This window comes from Leucoraja erinacea, chromosome 13, assembly GCF_028641065.1.
Source record: "Leucoraja erinacea ecotype New England chromosome 13, Leri_hhj_1, whole genome shotgun sequence".
Taxonomy (NCBI): domain Eukaryota; kingdom Metazoa; phylum Chordata; class Chondrichthyes; order Rajiformes; family Rajidae; genus Leucoraja; species Leucoraja erinaceus.
The window spans coordinates 32,713,360-32,732,513 of record NC_073389.1 but is presented as its reverse complement, the minus strand read 5'-3'; the positions used below and the strand labels follow the sequence as shown (position 1 = coordinate 32,732,513).

The following is a 19,154-nucleotide window of genomic DNA, read 5'->3' as shown; positions in this document are numbered from 1 at the left end:
GTGATTACTTGTAGAAGATCATAATTTTTGATGATCATATTCCATAAATCATTGTTCGTTAATGTTTAATTATTCTTTAGTTGGACGTTAGCCCTATATTGAAATGCATCGAATTGCTCAATCCATTATTTCTAATACACTTAATCCTAATCATAGCCAGTTATTCTCTCCCCCTTTTCCCACTTATATGAACAAGATTATAAATTACAAAACAGAGGTAGCGGAGCGTTTTTGAAAGTGGGGGTCTGAGTGATCACTGATTACTGGCCTTGGGGGTACCTGGCGCGGGAGGGTGTGGGGTGGGGGCGCCCCCCCCCCCCCTCCCACGGTAGGGACTTTTTTAAATTTGATGTATTAAAATCACATTTTAGTAGAAGAATGATTTCAATGTTTTTTGTTTGAAGTATTTTTAAGATAATATAGGGCCTACATGAGATATAGGAGCAGGTGATTATTATTTTTGTTATTGCTCAACCTCCAAAAACTGGGGGAAAATAATACAGGCTATCCCCCACCTCAAAACGTGTGTGTGGGGGGGGGTAAATCCCCCAACTCCCCCCCCCCCGGATCGATGCCAGTGCCTTCCACGGTACAGAAAATCTGAGAAAAAAAACTTTTAAAAGTGTTATTTCAAGTGCTATTTTTTTTTGTCTGTAGTTGGAAAAAGAGGCAAGAAATAATCATAACATTTCCTGATTTTACAAAGTCATATAAATTATGTTTAGCTCGGGGGAAAAAATCTGAGTATTTTGAAAGTATGCCTTTTGACGTATATTTCATTTTGATTTGAATTTAGAATCATCAAACCATGACATTAATAAAGGGGCTATATGTTTGTGGAAACATTACTTATTTTAAAGTAAGACTTTTGAGAAATCTAAAATGCATTTGAACTATACATTTCAATGCACTGAGTCTCTTGCCCAGAGTAGGTGAATCGAGGACCAGAGGACAGATTTAAGGTGAAGGGGAAAAGATTTCATAGGAATCTGAGGGGAAAGCTTTTCCGCAAAGGGTGGTGGGTGTATGGAACAAGCTGCCAGAGGAGGTAGTTGAGGCTGGGACTATCCCAACATTTAAGAAACAGTTAGACTGATACATGGATAGGACAGGTTTGGAGGGATATGGACCAAAGGCAGGTAGTGTAGCTGGGACATGTTGGCGGGTGTGGGCAAGTTGGGCCGAAGGGCCTGTTTTCACACTTTATCACTCTATATGACTAGATTTTACCTCCACCATGCATGAATGCTTCAAAATCAAGTGGTCGAGTTTTATTGCCATATACTCAAGCATAGAAACATAGAAAATAGGTGCAGCAATAGGCCATTCAGCCCTTCGAGCCAGCACTGCCATTCAATGTGATCATGGCTGTTCATCTAAAATCAGTCCCCCTTTCCTGTTTTTTCCCCATATCCCTTGATTTCGCTAGCTCCAAGAGCTAAATGTAACTCTCTTGAAAACATCCAGTGAATTGGCCTCCACTCTCTTCTGTGACAGAGAATTCCACAGATTCACAACTCTGGGTGAAGAAAGTTTCTCCTCATCTCTGTCCTAAATGGCCTACCCTTTATTCTTAAACTGTGATCCCCTGGTGCTGAACTCCCCCAAGATCCGGAACATTTTTCCTACAGTTACATACAGTAAGTGAAAATCTAGCAGGCAAGCAGGATGCTTTCTCCAACCACCCCCATTTGAAGGCCACTATCTTCCACTGCTTCTACCCAGTGCTTGGTACCTACTTCCAGTACCCACTGGTTGTCCTCCAGTTTGCACCGAGCCACAGCCGGTCACCAGGGCGAATTCGGCACAGGGCGAATTCGGCACAGAGACTCTCACGGCAGCGTTTGCACTGAGGCTGCTCCATGGCTGGAGCTGCAGCGAGCGACTAGCCAGCCCGGCTAACACTCGCCAGCCCCGGCTCCCCGTCCGCATCTGCCCCCGCCGCTGCTGCTTCCAATCCTTCCCTCCGCCCCAGCTCTCCAACACCCACGACCAGGTTGCTCCGAGCACAGCAGCGCCTCGTCCAAAGCCGGAGACATTGAAACATGTCTAGCACAAATAGTGGGCGGAGGGGGCTGCTTCCGCGGGCCCATGCAAAAAGGACATTATTGAAACTTTGGATTAGGAGTTGACTGGGCATCTTTTTTTTTAAAGTAGGGCAGTTGTTAGTGCTCGAGTGGAGAAAGAGCGTTCAGGGTGCGATTGAAAACCTTAAATCCATGGATTGGGAGCTCTGCAAAAATAGCAGAAGCAGCGTACCACTTTACAAATTATCCGTCTGTCTGATCAGACATCTTCCGTCCCATCTGTTGAAGAGCCGGTAGTTCCCACATTAACCTCATTGGTCATGTCAGAACCTTCAACACTAGTGGAAACAAGTCATCCTCAATCACGAATGATTGCAAAAGAAAAAGATCTCCAAACACTCAGGTTTAGAAGGCAAGGTAATCTTCTTAAAATTGGAGTTCCTGAAGACATGAGGTTAGAAACATAGAAAATAGGTGCAGGAGGAGGCCGTTCGAGCCAGCACCGCCATTCATTGTGATCATGGCTGATCGTCCCCAATCAATAACCCGTGCCTGCCTTCTCCCCATATCCCTAGATTCCACTAGCCCCTAGAGCCCTATCTCTTAAATCCATTCAGTGATTTGGCCTCCACTGACCTCTGGCAAGGAATTCCACAAATTCACAACTCTCTGTGTGAAAAGGTTTTTTCTCACCTCAGTCTTAAATGACCTCCCCTTTATTCTAAGACTGTGGCCCCTGGTTCTGGACTCGCCCAACAGAGGGAACATTTTTCGTGCATCTAGCTTCTCCAGTCCTTTTATAATTTTATATGTGTATATAAGATTCCCCCTCATCCTTCAAACTCCAGTGAATACAAGCCTAGTCTTTTCAATCTTTCCTCATATGACAGTCCCGCCATCCCAGGGATCAATCTTGTGAACCTACGCTGCACTGCCCCAATCACAAGGATGTCCTTCCTCAAATTAGGAGACCAAAACTGTATGCAATACTCCAGATGTGGTCTTACCAGAGCCCTAAACAACTGCAGAAGAACCTCTCTATTCCTATACTGAAATCCTCTTGTTAAGAAGGCCAACATTCCATTAGCTTTCGTCATTGCCTGCTGTACCCGCATGCCAACTTTCAGTGACCGGTGTACAAGGACGCCCAGGTCTCGCTGTACCTCCCTCTTACCTAACCTAACCCCATTGAGATAATAATCTGCCCCCCTGATTTTGCTACCAAAGTGGATAACCTCACATTTATCTATTATACTGCATCTGCCACGCATCTGCACGCTCACCCAACCTGTCCAGGTCACCCTGCAACCTCCCAACATCCTCTTCATAGTTTTCACACTGCCATCCAGCTTTGTGTCATCCGCAAACTTGCTAGTGTTGCTCCTAATTCCCTCTTCCAAATCATTAATATATATGGTAAACAGTTGCGGCCCCAACACCGAGCCTTGCGACACTCCACTCGCCACTGCCTGCCAGTCTGAAAAGGACCCGTTCACTCCTACTCTTTGTCTGCCAACCAATTTTCTATCCACGTCAACACCCTACCCACAATACCATGTGCTCTAATTTTAGTCACCAGTCTTCCATGCGGGACCTTATCAAAGACTTTCTGAAAGTCTAGATACACTACATCCACTGGCTCCCCTTCATCCATTTTACTTGTCACATAGTCAAAAAATTCCAGAAGATTAGTCAAGCATGATTTTCCTTTCATAAATCCATGCTGACTTGGACTAATCCTTTTACTGCTATCCAAATGCCCCATTATTACCTCTTTAATAATTGACTCCAGCATCTTTCCCACCACCAAAGTCAGGCTAACGTCTGTAATTCCCTGTTTTCTCTCTCGCTCCTTTCTTGAAGTGGGATAACATTAGCTATCCTCCAATCCACAGGAACTGATCCTGAATCTATTGAACATTGGAAAATGATCACCAATGTGTCCACTATTTCTAGAGCCACCTCCCTTAGGATCCTGGGATGCAGTCCATCAGGCCCCGGGGAATTATCATCCTTCAGTCTCATTAGCCTACCCAATGCTATCTCTCGCCTAATGAAAATTTAATTCAGTTCCTCGACCCCCTTAGTTCTTCTGTTCTCCAGTACTTCTGGGAGATTTTGTGTCTTCCTTAGTGAAGACAGATCGAAGTACCTGTTCAACTCTTCTGCCATTTCCTTGTTCCCCATAATAATTTCACCCGTGTCTGCCTTCAAGGGACCCACATTTGGATTTGCTATTCTTTTTCCCATAACATAGCTAAAGAAGCTTTTACTGTCCTTGTTTATATTCCTGGCCAGCTTCCCTTCGTACTTCATCTTTTCAGCCCATATTGCCCGTTTTGTTTCCTTCTGTTGTCCTATGAAAGTTTCCCAATCCTCTGGCTTCCGGGCACTCTTTGCTGTGTTATACATCTTTTCTTTTAGTTTTATTCTATCCCTAACTTCTCTTGTCAGCCACGGTTGCCTCCTACTCCCCTTAGAATCTTTCTTCCCTTTTGGAATTAAATGATCCTGTGTCTTCTGGATTATGCCCAGAAATTCCTGCCATTGCTGTTCCACCGTCATTCCTGCTAGTATTCCTTTCCAGCCTACCTTGGCCAGCTCCTCTCTCATGCCTTCATAATCCCCTTTGTTCAACTGCATCACTGCCACTTCTGATGTAACCTTCTTCTCAAATTGCAGATTAAAACTAATCATATTAAGATCACTAGTTCCTTTACCTCGAGTTCTCTTATCAAATTTGGTTCATTGGACAACACTAAATCCAGAATTGCCTTTTCTCTGGTCGGCTCCATTACAAGCTGCTCTAAGAATCCATCTCGGAGGCATTCTACAAACTCTCTTTCTTGGGGTCCTGAACCAACCTGATTTTCCCAGTCTACCTGCATATTGAAATCCCCCATCACCACAGTGGCATTACCTTTGTTACATGCTAGTTTTAACTCCTGCTGCAACTTACATCCGGGCTACTATTTGCGGGTCTGTAGATAACACCAATTAGTGTTTTCTTGCCTTTGCAATTCCTCAACTCAATCCACAGTGACTCTACCTCGTCAGTCCCTATGTCTTCCCTCGCAAGGGACTGAATTCCATTCCTCACCAGAAGAGCCACCCCCCCCCCCCCCTCCTCTGCCCACATGCCTGTCCTTTCTATAGGATGTATAACCCTGAATATTAAGTTCCCAGACCTGATCCTCCTGCAGAAGGTTCCCCAGAACAGTATTCAGCACTCAAAACGTCATTAGACGCTTCATCAATGACCATCTCTCCACCATAAAATCTGAAGTATGGATGTTCACTGACAACTTAATGCTTAATTCTATTCCAAATTCCAAAGCTTATACAATATCCTGCATGCGTTAAGATATGGACATGGTTTTTCCAAAATGTTGCGGATTCTGGAAGAGTTGCTGCAGATTGGAGGGTGATAAATTGTGACCTAACATTGGACAGTAGAAAAATGCTTGAGCTGTTGTTAAAGTTATTGTAGCAGGCTACTTAGAAATATTCAATATAATCAGACAAAGTCAATAGGTTTTTCTCAAAGGTCTGACCAATTTATTGGAGTTCTTTAATGGAATAGATTGTGCTACACATAAAGATGTGTGGTGGATGTACTGTACATAGACTTTCAGAAGATACAACAAGGTGCCATATCAAAAATTACAGGGAAAGTAAAAGCTCATAGTGTCGGAGGTAACGTAGTGGCATGGTGAGAAGATTGACTGACTGGAAACAGAGTAGGCATAAATTGGTCTATTTTTGGTTGGTAATGAGTGGTGTGCCAGAGAAATCATGCTGGGGCCTTGACGTTTTTACATTTTATATAAATGTCTTGGATGATCGGCATATTTGCTAACTTTGCTCTTGACACAAAAATAGGTAGGAAATCAAATTGTGGAGAGATGCAAGGAGAAAAGGTATTGATTTATTATTGTCACGTGCCATGATACAGTGAAGCTTTGGATGGCCTGCTATCCAGTCAAAGCATACAAAATGAAGCCATATACAAGTACAACATGTAGTGCAGAGAAAAATGCTGGAGGACAGAGGAAGGAGCAAAGTCAAAAAAGGGTATAAATAGTGAGTGGGCCAATATGTGGCAAATGTGAGAGAATGAGAAACTGTCCCTTTAGCAGATACAATAAAAAGGCATATCTGAAGGTGAGAGATTGCAGAGTTCCAAGATATACAGGAATCTGACTGTTGTACTGTATGATTTGCAAATGGCGAGCATGCTGTTATTGCAAGTACTTAGAACCCCACCAGAATATTGTTTGTGGAAGAAATTAATACCTTAATATAGAGATTATGCTTCAGTTATATAGGGCACAGGTGAAATCACATCTCAAATAGTGTGTACAGTACCAATCTCCTTAATTAAAGGAGTATGTCAACAAGGTGGAAGAAATTTTGGAGGAGCTTTCCTAGATGTATCTGGAATCTGTGTGTTTTATGAGGAAAGATTGAATAGGCTAGGTCTGTATTTGCTAGAACCACAATAAAACAGGCGTTCCCTGGGTTACGAATGACCAGAGTTTTGGAAATCTGACTTTGCTGTGCATTTTAGGGCATTTTTCAATAGTAACAATATGTTTTTAATGGTAATAAAATATTTCATATTATTGACTAATGACTGGAAACAGTTATATGTTCCATTAGTTTACTTGTGAGTAGTTAAATGATTATTCAATTAAGCGAAAGAAGTGTGGCAGGTGTACATAGAGCAGTATGATATGGGTTACAATAGATAACAGATGTTTCTAACTTACAGAGAAATCAACTTTCAGACAGTTTTTAGTTTTAAAGATACAGCATGGAAACAGGCCCTTCAGCCATGCCGACCATCAATCATCTGTTCACACCAGTTCTGCGTTCTCAGGATCAAAACCCTTAATTAACCATAAGTAAAGGCTTGCTTGACAACTGTTTCACAAAATACTTCAAATATTTTTAATGAGCTTTTCAAATGTCACCTTTCCAGCAGATCACCTTCTTCCCAGAGGCAACATCAAACTCCCACTGTGTCAAGACAGCACTCCCCATCATCTCGATCAGGTTCACCTGCGACGAGAAGATCATCATCTCCTCGCCACAAACGTTCCACCTCACCGTCCTATCAGCATGCGGCATCACTGACTCGAAAACGATCCTCTTCACCATATGCTCCGCGTTCTTCATCTCCACAGAGAAAGCAAAGTCCAATAAAACATAGGTCCTCTGGAAGAGAAAAAGGCAAACTCGAGCAAGAAAAATCGCCGTTACAGGAGCGACATCATGAGAAAAGGGCAGGTAAAACATAATCATTTTTGAAAAATATTATGCTGAGTCCAAGTTTGCTTTTTTAAATCAATTCCAAGTGATGCTTAATTGTTGATTCTTTTTTTATAATTAAATGATATGACTTTGAAAAGTTGTTGTTTTATAAATTTAGCATAAGTATCATACCAATATGCAAAGTGATGTTTAGAGCTTAGTTTAGAGATGCAATGTGGAAACGGGCCCTTCGGCACAACGAGTCTGCGAGACCAGCGATCACCCATAGAGTAGGTCTATCCTACAGGAATCCTAGAGGCAATTTACAGAAGCCAATTAACTTACAGACCTGCATGCCTTCAGAATGTGGGAGGAAACCTGAGCACGCAGCGAAAACCCACACAGTCACAGGAAGAACATAAACTCTGCACAAACAGTACCAGGGTCTCTGGCGCTGTAAGGCAGCAACTCTAACGGTGTGCTACTGTGCTGCCTATAAAGTTCAAGTACGTTCAAATTTGCCATTCTCTATGTAATGAACTCCTTTGCATCAAAGGTTTTGGGATGACTAAAGAGGGAAAATTATCCTTCGTTATCTTTCCTTAATTCAGATCAAGGTTATGTCTCATAAAAAGAGATAGAAAGTTGTGTTATTATCAAATACACCCCCCCCCCCTCCGTATACATTTCAAAAATTGGTAGTAAATAACAAGAGGTTTAAAACATAATGTGCATCCATCCTTGATGGGTGAAAGTAGTGCAGATGCTTCCCAAGGCCTAATGCTTTCTTTATTAGGAAAACATTTTCCATGGAACTATCAGTGTAAGCTATCAATTTTCAAAGCAGAGAGAAAAGGAGAACATTTGGCAAAGAAATAGCCTAGGAATAGAATAGTGCGTGGAAAGTTAAGGATCGGCCTCTTAGTTGCATTTAGAAAGAGAGAAAAATATAAGGGATAGATTTTGGCCACTGGAAATGGTTGAGAACCCAATATTGTATACCAGACTGGCTACAAAAGCTCTGAATAAGATTTTTTGTCAGTATTTACCAAAGAGAGGAGATGGATAATCCATCTGTTCTGAAAAGAGACCAAGATGGTGTTTTACAATTTATATTACCAATGCGGGTTGTTGCTGCAAATAAAACTGAGGATAGATGAAATGCCTTCAAGAATCCTGAATGAAATAGATTTCAGGAGCTTTGGTACATATCTTGCAGAAATCCTTTGAATACTGGAATGATGATTGGACAAAAACAACTGTTTTCTCAAATAATAGCAAAATCAAACCAAGAAATTATGGACTTTGATGTACATTATGGATCAAAATAGATTCTTGAGAGATGACCAACGTGGGCACTTGAAAGGAGATCGTGTCAATCTCGCTAGTTTTCTTTCAAAAGTGTTTGATCAGGAAAAAATGGAATGTGTAGGAAGGAAATGCAGATGCTGGTTTACACCGAAGATAGACACAAAATGATGGAGTAAAGCAGCGGATCAGGCAGCATCTCTGGAGAAAAGGAATAGTGATGTTTCGGGTTAAAACCCTTCTTCAGACTGAGAATCATAGGGGAGGGAAAATAGATGTACGAAAAGGTTCCGAACAAATTAGTACCGGCGCCGATGAGCAAGGAAAGGTGGAGCCCACAATGGACCATTGTTAGCTGTGGAAGATGAAAACGAAGGGATATATGGATGCATGCAGTGGAACTAGCTGGACGGCTGGGGTGGGGGAGGGGTGGAGAGAGAGGTAATGCAGGTGTCATTTGAAATTGGAGAAATCAAATTCATGCCGCTGGGTTGTAAGCTGCCCAAGTGAAATATGAGGTGCTGTTCCTTCAATTTGCATGTGGCCTCACTCTGACAGTGAAGGAGTCCAATACAGAAAGATCAGTATGGGAAGGGGAGTTTAAATGTTTGGCAACCGGGAGATCGCTTGGGCCAAGGCGTTCTGAGTGTGGATGTTCAGCAAAATGAACGTCCAGTCTGTGCTAGGCTAGGCCAAGTTCAAGTGAGTTTATGATGTTTATGTCATGTTTTGTCAGCACCAGAGTAGGCATTTACTACAAAACAGACAATACAGGTGCACAACCTTTTATCTTTGACACTTTTTTTGCTTCTTCGGAATGGAAACACAGAATGGCTGGCTCAGTGGTAGTATCCGCTAGGCAGTTTACTACGGCAGAAAAAGCGGGGCTGGATCTGGCTGTGGGTCCATATACTATGGTCGATAAATGATATGCACTGACACATGAAGATACAAATAAAATGATAAAGTGCAAATAACAGATAATGGGTTATTAATAATCAAAGCTTTTGTCCGAGCCAGGTTTTATTGCCTGATGGCTGTGGGGAAGTAGCACCTGGTTGTTGCCGTCTTCAGGCTCCTGTACCTTCTACCTGGAGATGAGTGTGCGGCCAGGATGTTGTGGGTCTTTGATGAATCTAGGAATGTACACAGAGAACAACGGATACCGTGGATGAGGTTGGAGGAGGTGCAAGTGAACCTCTGCCACATCTGAAAGGACTGTTGGAATCCCTGGATGAAGTCAAGGGAGGAGGCATGGGGACAGGACCCTAGATGGAGTCAAGCGAGGAAGTATAGGGACAGGTGCTGCATTTCCTACGGTTGCGGAGGAAAGTAAAATGTAATATGCTTGGTTTTCAGTAAGGGAGATGCAATCTGAAGCATAATTTTAGGTGTGGGTGAAAATGTATGGAACAATCTTCACAGTTAAAAAGTTGTAAAAATAATTAAAAATCAATGAGATGGATTTGTGAATATCACCTTGTGATTGTGAATGGAGATTTAGTTGACTTTTTCATGGACCGGAGGAACAGCACCTCTCATATTTCGCTCAAGGGGAGCTAACAATTTGGATCTGCGGATAAAATGTGAACGTTGAATAAATCTCAAATAAATTTATGTATCTTATACTAACACTCTACCTGGAGCCCCTGCTCCGCCCTCCCCCTCCCCTCCCCTCTTAGCCCCCTTACTCCACCCTAGTTGTTTAACCAGTTCCACGGTTCGCAGTAATGTATCCCTCTTGAAATTACACCTTCCCTAGCCAACAATGAGTCTAGCCAGGGAACCATTCCTACGCCTCAGGTCACCTGCTGTTTTCTGCCCTAATGTTAATGTATCCTGAAAGTGTAAAAAGAATTTTGAGATGGATTGTGAATATATTGTGATTGTGAAAGAAGGTGACTTTGCATGGATGAGGAACAGCACCTCATATTTCGCTCGGGGAGCTAACAACCTTGCGGTATGAACGTTGAATTCTCAAATTTTATGTATCTTATACTAACACTCCCCTGCTCCGCCCTCCCCCTCCCCTCCCCTCTTAGCCCCCTTACTCCACCCTAGTCGTTTAACCAGTTCCACGGTTCGCAGTAATGTATCCCTCTTGAAGTTACACCTTCCCTAGCCAACAATGAGTCTACCAGGGAACCATTCTGCCTCAGGTCACCTGCTGTCTGCCCTAATTTGTCCTGGTCTTTTCTCCCCTCCAGTCTATCTCCCCCCCTCCCCCGTTATGATAAACAGAATCATATTTTTGGTCTTTGACTAAAATAGAACCATCAATTGTATTAAATTACTGCGGGATGATTAAATAACCGTTAATCAGCATTGTTTTATCTAATGGTTTTCCTGTTACCACTGCAGATAAACACAGCTCTCTAGTGCGTTAGGATTTTACTGCCTTATAATTTGGGATCATTTACATCTACAATCAAGTTTAATTAGCTTGTCCTCATCGTTAATACATGATATTTTGTTTAGATATTAATGCAGATTTTCTTCTCAGGAAGCAGAGGAAAGCGGGACCGAGAAAAGGAGAGCAAGGATATTCGAGACCGGCGAGGCTGTGAACTGGATCAGAATGTACTCCAAGAAAGAGATGAGCACTCAATCAGGGATACGCGTGATAACAAAAACAATCGGGATCATAAAGAAGTGAAAGACACCACTGAGCGCAGAGAGACCAGAGAATCTCATGAGATTCGTGATTCAAGAGATACTCGAGATCACAAGGAGAGCAAAGACACTCGAGATTACAAGGAGAGTAAAGACTCTCGAGATGTGAGAGAGTCTCGTCCTAGCCGTGATACTCATGACTACCGAGATAGCAGAGATTCTCATCGGAAAGACGAACAGCATCATGAAGACCGCAGTTACAACCGGAGCCATGGCAGAGATGAAAGTTCCCGGACTGACGTCAAGAATGAACGTCAGAGTGAAGTGAGGATTGAAGGCAGGAATGAATCCAGGGGTGATGTTCGCAGTGAGACCAGGGGTGATGGTCGGTGCGAGACGAGGGGAGACAGTCGCAGCGAGTCTAGGGTAGAGTTTCGCAGCGAGACCAGGGGTGAAAGCCGGAACGAGGCCAGAGGGGATGGTCGTGGCGATGCCAGGGGAGACAGCAGGAGTGACGCCAGGGGAGACAGCAGGAGTGACGCCAGAGGAGATAGCAGGAGCGATGCCAGGGGAGACAGCAGGAGCGATGCCAGGGGAGATAGCAGGAGTGATGCCAGGGGAGATAGCAGGAGTGATGCCAGGGGAGATAGCAGGAGCGATGCCAGGGGAGACAGCAGGAGCGATGCCAGAGGAGATAGCAGGAGCGATGCCAGAGGAGATAGCAGGAGCGATGCCAGAGGAGATAGCAGGAGCGATGCCAGAGGAGACAGCAGGAGCGATGCCAGAGGAGAGAGCAGGAGCGATGCCAGGGGAGACAGCAGGAGCGATGCCAGAGGAGAGAGCAGGAGCGATGCCAGAGGAGATAGCAGGAGCGAGCCAGAGGAGACAGCAGGAGCGATGCCCAGCAGGAGAGACCAGGGGGGGAGACAGCAGGAGCGATGCCAGGGGAGACAGCAGGAGCGATGCCAGGGGAGACAGCAGGAGCGATGCCAGGGGGGACAGCAGGAGCGATGCCAGGGTGGACAGCAGGAGCGATGCCAGAGGAGACAGCAGGAGCGATGCCAGAGGAGATAGCCAGGGGAGATGCCAGGGGAGACAGCAGGAGCGATGCCAGGGGAGAGCGATGCCAGGGGAGACGGCCGGAGTGATGCCAGGGGAGATGGAAGAAGTGATGCCAGGGGAGACGGCAGGAGTGAGACCAGGGGAGACAGCAGGGGCGAATCCAGGGGAGACAGCAGGAGCAAATCCCGGGGAGACAGCAGGAGCGATACCAGGGGAGACAGCAAGAACGATGCCAGGGGAGACAGCAGGAGCGATGCCAGGGGAGACGGCAGGAGCGATGCCAGGGGAGATGCCAGAGGCGATGCCAGGGGAGACGCCAGAGGAGATGTCAGGAGCGAAATCAAGGGAGACAATAGGAGCGAGCCCAAAGGAGACAATAGGAGCGAGGCCAGAGGAGACGGCAGGAGCGAGACCAGGAGTGAAAGGACAGCCAGAGGAAGAGGAAGAGGACCAGAATTAACTGACAAAGGTAAGCTACAAATATTTTTATTTTAATCATTCAGGCCCAATATTCAATTGTTATGACACTAGCTCTCATATTTCCTGACGGAATAAACATTTTTTTTTAAATGCAGTTTTGTCATGTCAAAATCCAAAATTAATATGAGATGGATTGGTAGATCTCTGACAGTGAAATCATGAGTATATTCCTATTTATGTGGTGCCAAAAAGAAATCTTCTGTCTTTTATGTCCTTGTGCATACCTTAACTTCTATGGTTTAATTTTTGTTGTTTTTCTATAATTATATGTCTCATTCTATATTATGAATCACCTTTGCCTTCGTTAAGTAATTATATTTAAACTAATTTGTTTAGATTGGTATGTTGGTATCATGCAATTAAAGGAATTGTGATCATGTTTAATTTCCAAGCTGTCCAAATTCGTGTATTGCATTTTTCCCAATGTCCTTGGCATTTTAAGAAAAATGTGATTGATTATTGAATTAAAGCCAATAAAAATGCACAGTGACATTTGTTGTCTCACTAAAGAGTGGGTCACAACATTGTATGCAGTTATTATTTTGCCATTTTCAAAAACATGGTTCATGAGTTAATTCACTATCCTAATTACCTGTTCTTTTGTGTTTGGGTCCTAACCGACTTGGACTATTTGTTCTACTTAACCAGATTCTCTCTTCCTCCTTTACATACCTATGTACTCAGCATTTATGTAAAAGACTGCTCTACCTTGGTATCTTTTTTTTAACAATTAGTCTCTTCAAGTATCTTTTTTTAACAGTCAGTCTCTTCAAGTTGCTTCAAATATCTTCACATAAATGACTTGCTGAAATGTTCTACCACCCAACTATACCTCTTGATTCTCACGAGGAGCTGAATTTAATAGTTGGATCCATGTAGCTTTGAACAGGTGGTGTTGTATATGGAGAGGTTGACCGACATTTTCAACAGCAGAAAATGGACCAGAAGTGAGAATCCCCAGGCTTGGAATTAGGAACAGAACTACAACTTAGGCGGCTGACTTATAAGCAAATTATGAGTAGTACCACAAGTAAAGCAAGCATTTGAAAATATGTCATCTTGACACATTCAATGGTTTCCCAAAGTCAAGAGCAACTGAAAAACAAGACAATAGTCATCAACATCCTGGTTGTTGTGTAAGAAGGAACTGCAGATGCTGGTTTAAACTGAAGATAGACACAGAAAGCTGGAGTAACTGACCCGAAACGTCACCCATTCCTTCTCTCCAGAGATGCTTCCTGTCCCGCTGAGTTACACCAGCTTTTTGTGTCTTACATCCTGGTTGTTGCTGTGTATGAGATTGCCCAAACTTAGCAAACAAAGGTAAATGCTGCAACAGCTGATAGATGTATTTAAAAACAGAAAACCAAAAACATAATTCCTTGGTCTCATCTGCACTGCATCATGATTCTTGGTTTCAAATGGGCATCAATACCATGGACATGTAATCTAGGCGGATACTTCATCCTTTTCATAGTCATACAGTGTGGAAACAGGCCTTTCGGCCCAACTTGCCCACACTGGCCAATATGTCCCAGCTACACTAGTCCGACCTGTCTGCATTTGGCCCATATCCCTCCAAACCTGTTCTATCCATGTACCTCTCTAACTGTTTCTTAAACGTTGCGATAGTCCTTGCCTCAACTACCTTCTCTGGCAGCTTGTTCCATACACCCACCACCCTTTGTTTGAAAATGTTATCCCTCAGATTCCTATTAAATCTTTTCCACTTCACCTTAAACCTATGTCCTCTGGTCCTTGATTCGCCTACTCTGGGCAAGAGAGTCTGCATCTACCGATCTATTCCTCACATGATTTTATACACCTCTTTAAAATCACCCCTCATCCTCTTACACTACAAAGAATAGAATCCTAGCCTACTCAACCTCTCAGACCATTGAGTCCTGGCAACATCCTTTTGCTGAGGAATTTCGCTGAACAGGATGATTGTTAATCCTTCAAGAAATTGAAAATGAAAAAGTTCTCATGCATGAAATAGAAAGTAAAGACAGGAAATGCTGCAAAGATTCAGGAAATGCTGCAAAGATTCAAGAGATCGGTAGCATCCATGAAAATAGAAATAGAGTAACTTTTGAGATTGAAGATCCTTTCAAATTCACATTGAAACTAGTTTTCTGACTTTGTTGAATTTGATATTGAGTCTGAGGCAAAAATGCTGTTCTTCAAACTTATGTTGTGCCTTGTTGGAAGAGTGGAAACCACAAACAGGTCAGAGTGGGGTGAAGAATTAAAGTGAAAGGTGTTTATCCAAATGAAATAAGTACGGAATTGTCATACTACAAATATGCTATCACAGATGAAGCTACTGTTCATGTATAGGGATGATTCATATCTGGGAAGGAGTTTAAGGAAGAAAAAGGCTTACAACTCCGTTTTTGACAACCTCAGGGTTTTGTGTTCTGGTAAATTGTTTTTTTGTTCATGGAGAAATTTTTTTTTTTTAACTCATACGTTTATTGTAATGCTCAAAGATAGTGTTATTAAGTGAGTCTGCTGTATTTCTCACAAAAGTCTTCATTTTGTACTACAAAATAAATAAAATCTGATTGCTCCAGGGAGCCGAGGAACAACCAGAGGAACACAATTTGACACACATGGCACAAGCGGTAATTACCATGAAAGCTGGGATACAAGAAGTGGATACACAGAAAGAGATCGATATGATCGAGACCAAAGCAGAGATACTTCCTTTGACAGACGTGGCCATACGGAAAGGGAAAAGCGTGAAAACCGAGATCGAGAGAGAGGTAAGGGTACCGATTGATGGTAACAGTGAAAAGTTGATGGAAAACCAGTTTCCCCGCTACCTGAATTCAGACCTGAAAATTATCATTTTAACATCTAATAATTTAGAAAAAGAAAGTTTATTCATATGCTTGATTTTTTTAGTTTATCTCGGATTTAGCAACAATTCACAAGGGCAGAGATATGGGATGTGTTCTTCCTGATTTGGAAATATGGGGTCAGAAGCCTTTCTGGGTGGGGTTGGATGTGTATAGTCTGATTTAGCCTGAGTCTGTGGTAGCAGGAGAACAATTGGTGATGATAGCCAAATAAAATGGCTTTTCAAGATCAAGTTCACATTTATTCACATATGTCACATGCACCAATTACAGTACAGTGATATTTGAATTACCATACACCCATACAAGTAAAAAAGAACAATAAATTTAACATAAACATCCACCAAAATGGAATCAACAATCCTCACTGTGATAGAAGGTAATAAAGTTCAGTCATCTTCCTCCTTTGTTCACCCGTGGTGGTCGGGGCTTTTGAACCCTCAGCACTGCCTCTGCCGACGGTCCGCTGTTCAAGCCCTCTCGTTGGGATGATGGAAACTCTGGCATCGGAACGGATCGGAACACTCCGTGGCATGGAGCTCCCGAGTCGGCCTCTTCTCACGGTGTTAAAGTCCACAGGCCCCGCGGTCGGAGCACTTCCTCAGCGATCCCCGGCAAAGGATCGCCCGCTCCGTGATGGTAAGTCCGCGCCGCGCTTACGGTTTGAAGCTACTAGCCGTTCTGCAGGAAAGGCCGCACCAATCCAAGTTGTTAGGCCACAAGGGGGGACGGAGAAAGATCACATCTCCGTCGAGGTAAGTGACTGAAAAAGGTTTCCGCCTATTTCCCCCACTCCCCTCCACATCAAACATACCGAGAAACATTGAACCATTCATTTTAGACACACTTAAAATAACAAAAAGTGTTGAAATGACACACAGGCTGCTGGTGAGGCTGCCATCGCGACACCACCCGGTGGTCCACAAACTAGAGTGTTTCTTGGGCATGAAGGATTGAATATCATCCAAACAATACAACAAATGAGAACCAATGGAAGAGTTAAGGGAAGTGGTCATGAGTTAGAGTCAGAGCTTTCTTATTAATGGTGAATTTGGGATTGTTCTGAGAAGACGTTATCACGCATTTTAGGTTTTGTTTAAGGTTGAAAGCCAATTGTCTCTTCATCTCTTTGGTGATTTATTTTAACCTAGTCCAGCTGGTCCTGATTCGTTCCACTTGTGTAGCAGAAATTGATATTTATCACCTGGTGAAGGTGTTCAGCCACTACAAATTGTTGGACCACTGAAGGGAGAAACGTGCATAGAAAACGACTATTTTTATCTTTCTCTCACTTTCTCTTTCTCCACATTTCTCCCTCTTTCTCTTTTCTCTTTCTCTCTCTTTTCTCTTCCTCTCTTCACTATTCTTCTCTTGGTCTCTAAGGACTGGCCACCCTCCTCTAACGGGAGACTCGGGGCCGCTGCGGAAACCAGTACTTCCTATCTCCCCAAAAGAAATCCACCAGCTTCTTCTGTCTGTAATGCAGTTACAAAGATAGAGGGCGGGACAAGAGTAGCCAGCCGGTACCATAATGTGGAAGCCACCAGCTGGCTTATCACCAGCACCCTACTCTGGAAAGAAAGAACTCTAAGCATGCCTGACCAAAGTCTCAGCCGAGCGACGATTTACGTCTCCAGCTCCAGCCAGTTTGCCGGCCAAGCATCCTCAGTAGGATTCAGGTAGACCCTCAGATGGAGGAGGTGCGTGATGCTCCACGCACCAAAAGTCCAGAACACTTACTCCAGTTAATCCTGGCGGACGATGCAGCCGAGAAAACCTGCTGGCAATCACGCATCCTCCGCAGGTCAACAGGGTCGCAGGTCAACAGGGTCAGTGAATGTAAGGAGTACATCGTTGGCATAGGCAGAGAGAACCACTTCCTCCCCTGGTCCTGGTAGAGCCAGGCCTGTCAACCACCAATTAAGACACAGGAACGTCTCCACACAGACCTAGTACAACAGACCAGACATGGGACACCCCTGGAGTAGCCCCCTCCCAAAGTGAAAGGGAGCCAACAACACACCGTTAACCTTGATGAACGCTTGCAGCATCCCGAAGAGGTAGTCATGATCTTCCCAGTCATAAGCCTTCTCCTGATCAAGGGACAGAAAAGCAGCTGACTGACCAGTTCTCATGGGATAGATGAATTGGGTCCCTAACCAGGTGGATGTTACCCTGAACGGAGCGGCCAGGGACTGATCGGTCCGGGTGGATCAGATGGGACAGCACGGAGCCCAGGCACGTTATACTCTGTACTGAGGAGAGAGCGCCAGTTTTTCCAACAGGTGGAGTTCGCCCCTCTTGTGCAGCAGGACAACAACTGTCCTGCGCCACGAGAGGAGCATCTCCCCCAGGACCTTCATGTAGTCACCCCCCAGGATATCCCAGAAAGCTCTAACAAACTCTACCGTCAGCCCATACAGCCCTGGGGATTTGCCCCTCCTGAGCTGGTGCAGGGCACCAGTCTACTCCTCCAATGATAAGGGGTCATCATGGAGTTCAAACACCTCCCTATCTACAGTCGGTAGACCCTCCCACAGGACCCTCTGAGCCTCCCCGTTAAATCCATCTGCGGAGAACAGAGACCCATAAAAGGACCGAAGTAAACCACTGATCTTCTCTGGATCTGTGACAGACGAGCCATCATCCGCGAGCAGCTCAACGAGCGGTTTGTGGGATCTCCGCCCTTTCTCCAGGTGGAAAAAGAAAAGTGAAGCGCGGTCCAGATCGTGCAGCATCTGGACCCACGACCTCACATAAGCGCCTCGGGAACGCTCAAGCAACAGGTCCCTCAGCTCTTCCTTCCTCTCCTGATACTCTCGCCACTCACAGGAGTCCTCACCAATCCGACTAAGCGAGACTCTGCGTCAAGTAACTCCCTCTCGAGTTGCTCGACCGCCGCGTCCCGCCTTCTGGTCGACCCCCACATGTATTCCTGACAAAAGAGACGGATACAAGCCATTCCCACATCCCACCACTGCCTAAGGGAAGGGAGGCCCCTCTACCTCTCTCTCCACTTCACCCCAAACCGACTGAATGGCACCCAGAATCGTCGATCCTCCAGCAGCCACTCACACCAGACAGTGGCCCGAGCACGGCACCGGCCGCACAGAAGCCGCCGAGACACGAGAGACATACGCTCCGAAGATGTACATGTGATCGTTACGGGAATCATCCCCCTCAGACCTTCGCGAAAAAGCATTGGAATCAGGTTAGAGCTTCTGCCACGCATCAACCAACGCGAAGGAGTCAGTCAAACCTCTCAACTTCTTCGCTACAGCAGGGGCACACTGAGCGATCTCGCAGCACAAGTGTGCAACTGAAATCCTCGGGGAGTGTGAGGAAACAATCTGACATTTCTCAGACTCTGGAAGACCACTGCAAAGGATAGCATCAAGTGACCGGATACGTCCCGGCAGGTCCGGCTATCGTCTGCCAGCTGACTCCATTTTGGTCCTACTGCACTTGTTTGTTTTCAGAAACTACCGAATCTCCCAGATAAGGGCCCTTCGAGACACAGCACTGGAATCCGGGCAATCTGCCA

General features: G+C 44.5%; 1 protein-coding gene across 1 annotated transcript in view; it reads left to right on the top strand.

Moving 5' to 3' along the window:
- LOC129702477 (zinc finger CCCH domain-containing protein 13-like) overlaps positions 1-19,154 on the top strand; it is a 94,677-nt gene that overhangs the window by 46,109 nt on the left and 29,414 nt on the right. The window contains 4 exon segments of the mRNA XM_055644207.1: positions 7,015-7,319; positions 11,095-12,222; positions 12,304-12,735; positions 15,323-15,514. Of these exon segments, the coding sequence (XP_055500182.1) occupies positions 7,015-7,319; positions 11,095-12,222; positions 12,304-12,735; positions 15,323-15,514 (2,057 nt within the window).